This window comes from Amphibalanus amphitrite, unplaced genomic scaffold, assembly GCF_019059575.1.
Source record: "Amphibalanus amphitrite isolate SeventyFive unplaced genomic scaffold, NRLGWU_Aamphi_draft 002022F_arrow, whole genome shotgun sequence".
Lineage (NCBI taxonomy): Eukaryota > Metazoa > Arthropoda > Thecostraca > Balanomorpha > Balanidae > Amphibalanus > Amphibalanus amphitrite.
The window spans coordinates 22582-27500 of record NW_024883515.1 but is presented as its reverse complement, the minus strand read 5'-3'; the positions used below and the strand labels follow the sequence as shown (position 1 = coordinate 27500).

Here is a 4919-nt window from a genome sequence, read left to right as displayed (position 1 = left end):
CCTACATTTTGAGTAGTTTTTTTGCCATAACTTTGCTAAAAATGGAGCTATTGAGTTTAAGTTTGGCATATCTAGAGCAGATGTTCTATAACATATATTCCAGTTTTAATTTTGAAAGTTGTTGGTATTTTCGGGGTGTTATACTTCTGTAGTTTTGATGGTCAAAATCAATTTTTGATTGGAAACAAGAGTTGGCAGTTTGGTAGCGCTGTTTATGTTACATCTTTTTGATCTTGAATATTTTTCGTTATCTTCAAAACTGTAAGCGTGACAGCTCTTCCCGCTAAACCTTTTATTGGGTCGAAAATGACAGAACATGACATTTCTCTGACGTCATTTGTGACTAACCTTTCATAAGAGCTCTGGAAAAGTTTTATCACAAAGTGTAAAAATGATGCCCGGAGGGGTCTTGAAAGTTTGGTGGCGACATTTGCTATACTTTAGGAGATATCGACTGAAAAGGAGAGAGGGGGCCGTTTCGCGCCGCCCTCCCCCCCCCCTCAACGGGGCTTTCAGTTGCTGCTCTCACAGAATCACAGAACTCTTGGTTATATTACAACGTAGTGGAATTGCAAGTGGCAATATAAGCTTCCTGCCAGCGCCGGACCAGAGTTTAAACATGCAGGCTGAATTTTAACATTTAACTTTTGAATTTTTAAACCGTTGAGCTTTTTAGAAGGTGTATGAACTGTTCAGCTCCTTTTTTGGTCCATCACAGCGGGCTTGTATGTCATTTGTCAACCAAAATCGAATTAAAAACTTTTTATTTGGTCTGGCTACCTCGCCAACTTCTTAAGTGGATCGTTTAGTAGCTTTTGATTGGGCACTGCCCACGTTGTCTGTCTAGCTTTTCGTGTCATAGACACTGTCTATGACACGAGAAGAGGCTGCTGACATCGTTTGTCGCGGTTGGATAATACCAATCCACGTCCCAGTTGCAGTGGCTGCTCGATCGCACTTTCCCTGGCCCACCTCTCCCACCGGCCACCAGGCTAGACTTTGCCCGGCACAGCCGTCGCCTCAGTGCCTCGGGCGGTGACCCGTTCAAAGGGGCTCACAATTCGTATGGTGCCGTGGCTCTCAAACCAATACAGAACAGTGAAACGCAAAGGCTCACTTTCCATATAAGGCGAACGGCTGATTCTGGCACCGGGGCCCCATTCATGCTAAGGCGCCCAATCACAGCGCTGCATTTCAGTTAGTGTCGGGCGCAAAATCTACTATGCTCCGCCCCTCCATCACGTGACCCTGCCCTCACGTGGCCTCAGTCACGTGGTGTTTCCACTTCTTGGCGCATGGCGGCGCTAGTCTCGCAGGGGCGGTGGTAGCTTGCTCCCCCGCCGTCCGGGGGTGATGGGTAGCAACTGCTGGTGACTGTACTTTTTAGGTATCAAATAAGTTCCTCTGCGAAAGTTCCGTCGTGAAAACGGCCACAATCTAGTTTTAAAATGCGTCTTCCTCTTCACCATATTCAGAGTTCCATCGGAAGGGTTAAAGTGAAAGGAGATACGAGTCCTGTTCAGACAGCGGTTCGTATCCTTACCCCCCACCCAAGGATGACGGCTCCACCTCTGACCGACTGACCCACCTGTCTGTGTATGAACACGACGGAGCCGAGCAGTCGCCACGTGCCGCCCTGCCGGTCCACGTGCAGCATGCGCAGGATCTGCAGGAAGCGGATACCGCGGATGGCGGAGGTGGCGAACACCTGACCGTTGGAGCCCACCGAGAGCACCACGATCGACGCCACCACCACTATCAGATCTGAGGGAGACACAGACTCAGTCATCAGGGCCCGTAGTATAGCGACCAGGGCTACGCAGAACACAGTTCACACCACGATCGAGGCCATCACCACAATTAGATCTGAGACTGAGACCATCACAGACTCAGTCAGCATAAATAGGACAGGTAAGGCGGTTCGCGTAGGGTCACATCACGATCGAGGCAAACACCACAATCAGATCTCGAGCGACACGGACAAATGCAGAACGTTAGTAAAGTCGGCAGGCAGGGCTATTTGCAGTTCGCTCCACCACCACAAGATCTGGAGAATTCGGAAACAAGCAGATTAACACCACAGTGTCGGTAACAGCACTTCACACACTTCACATTTCTGTATTGTAAGAAGGACCAAACACGAAACAACAAAGGCGTATGTGATTTCGTTGTGTGTTTCAGTTCACGCTGCACTAAATAAAGGAATAATAGTAGCACGGTTCATGGAGAGTAGTAGCCGTCGACAAATGTCAGGCATTAAGACCCAAATCTTAAGGCCATTATGTAGCAGTCTCGCTGTAATTTCGTGAGCCTGCGAGCTGCAGTCACTGGGACTACATATACCTCCAGGCTCCACGTCACTTCCGTCCGCCAGCTTCACTCGTTCATCAGCTACGCCCACTCTCCTTTCTTGTGCGCTATGGGTGTTTCGTGTCGTTCTCTAAGCAGATTTAGCGTCCATTCAGTGTGACCGCAGCCCACCCACGCATCGGGCCGCTCGTAGTCCACCCCTGACCGCACGTGCTCGCCTGCCGAGCTCCGGGCACGACCATCGCTTTCCCGAGGTGAGGCTAGGATCAATGCCACGGCCGAGGGCGGACAAGCCCACGGCACCGGCACAACGCGATACGCGCTGGAAACTGCACACCTGGCCAATGTCAATGTGTAGCCTAGATTGTGTTCCAGTGTACTCGCTTTGTTGAATGGGTGAGCGAGCGTCGAATGATCGCGGGAGCGGCTTTGTCGGAGATACGAGTGTCTGGAAGCGGAGAACGGCGTGTTTTATTACGAGAGCTGCTTTTATCCGTAAGTCTTTTTCCAACTGGTGGGTCCCATTAGCCAAATTGCTTTCTTCTTGGAAAAGTCATAGCCACAAAAGAATGAAGACATGTGTAGTGTATTGTGTATTGTAACAAGATTGTCGGACTTGATTTTTCTTTAATGATGGTCGTGGTTTCGCCCATACATATAGGTGGAGTTATATTCAAACCTTAAAAATATTTTTAGTTGCTTTTACTTTCGACTATTTTACAACTTTTTGGTAAAATTATTTAAACACAGACACACTGAGAGTTGTTTTTGTGTTTATAATTTGGGAGAAAAATTATAAGAAATTACATTTTGGGCCATTCCAATTAACCCGCGCCCTGCTGGGGGGGGGGGGTGTTTGAACACCCCCCCCTTGTGGTTTTTCGCGAATATCTCAAAAACGTTGGTACACCTTATCATACATCAATTCTACACATGTTGTGAAAATTTCAGACCAAGGTCGTTCAAGGTCAGGTCACCGGGTCACTTGAAGTGACCTCACCTCATAAAAAGTTTCAAGGTCTGTCATAGCTACACCGAGTGATCGATCGCTTTGAAACATTCAGCGATTGCTAAGAGCAATAGCATGTACAAAATGTATATCTCAGAATTTTGATATCGATGACCTAAGGTCAGGTCAATTTTGCGACCTCCCCATTATAAGTCAATGGGAGAAAATTGAAATGCGCCTCTTTTGGACGAAAGACATTATAAACACTCCCAAACACTGAATTACAAGTGTTTTAGACACACTGAACATGAAAATGGTGTCCGTGACCCCTGTTTATGCCCTGAGGTCATCTTAGGTCACGAATGGTATCTAACAGTTTTTCGCAAATAACTTTTGATAGAGGCATGCTAGAGCGATGAAAACGCCTTAGATGTGTTCAGCTCGACGATACGGATCGACTGATATGCAACATGACCCTTTCCGGTCAGGTCATGACCTTGACCTGAGGTCAAATTTTCAAGTTGACCTTTCAAGGTCAAGTTATAGTTCATTCGATGCGTCTTGACGAGAGGAACACGATGCCGGTAAAAGTAAGCTCGTACAAGGCTTGGGTCGAAAGTTATTGCAGAAAAACTGTTTCCGAAAAAAAAAATCGGCTATTTTTTCAGTTTTTGCCCCCTGCAGGGAAAACCGTTGACGTTAGGTCAAATCTGAGAAGATTACTCAGAAAGGGCGTTAATAGGGCTATCGAATGCGCTTTTCCGCGGCGCTGTAGCTCTATTGGTTCTCGAGTTATGCGTTGGCTTCTTGGAAATTGTTGACATTCGACCTGGAAATCGGCGAAATTTTACCTTCAATGACCTCTGGTGACCTGACCTTTGACCTGACCAAAAAATTGACCGAAGTGATTTCCTCATTATTTTTGACGCTCTTTCGAACGCCGCCTTCCGCGTATCGCTACGTGGCCCAGGAGCCGAGTTAGAAGGGGGGGTGTTCAAACACCCCCCCCCCCAGCAGGGCGTGGAAATCCAGGACCCCCAGCCGGGCGCGGGTTAATCAAGAGAGCAATGCATGGATGTACCTAAAATGTAGGATTGTATGTATGCACAACTCAAAAGGAAATTTTATTACGAGACCTGCAGTTCCTATTTTAGATTTTACGCCATTTCTGAAATTGCAGAACAAACGAAATGTAAATTGCTGTGGCACAGGGTGACGATGAAAGATAAGCCAGATCGAATAATTACATAATTATACCGGGAAGCTCGGGGCCTCCCGCGTGTCAGTCTCGCTGACTTGCGCATGAGATATGCTGAATTTGCAGCCACTGTTGTGTGCAAAATGAATAATACCAGTAGGTGGAGACCCATGGCTGTCAACGAGTCCGTTGTCGGGTGCCTGGTGGCGTGGTGCTGAATGATGCAGATCCGTTGAAGGACTACGAGCGCCAGACCTGTCTGTCCGGGTCTGGGGCCTGGTGGCAGCTCTGGTGATCAATGATTCAGACTCGTTGAAGGATTGCTGACGCCAGACCTGTCTGCGTGCCTCCATGAACTCACCGTTCCCAGGAGGTGGAACAGACAGTGGGACCGCTTGATGGGCACTCGAGCCGGGCGGAATCGGGGTCCGTGTCAGAGCAGGCTCACTCGCTGGGCACGAG

The 4919-nt window shown here is 48.1% G+C and overlaps 1 protein-coding gene across 1 annotated transcript in view; it reads right to left on the bottom strand.

Annotated features, from left to right (window-relative positions):
* The window catches only part of LOC122376114 (potassium voltage-gated channel subfamily KQT member 1-like), a 40958-nt gene extending 38406 nt beyond the window's left edge, over window positions 1-2552 (bottom strand). The window contains exons 1-2 of the mRNA XM_043355808.1: window positions 2516-2552; window positions 1589-1764 (exon numbers count right to left, since the gene is read on the bottom strand). Of these exons, the coding sequence (XP_043211743.1) occupies window positions 1589-1764; window positions 2516-2552 (213 nt within the window). The remainder of the gene's footprint in view (window positions 1-1588; window positions 1765-2515) is intronic.
* Window positions 2553-4919: the final 2367 nt, after the last annotated feature.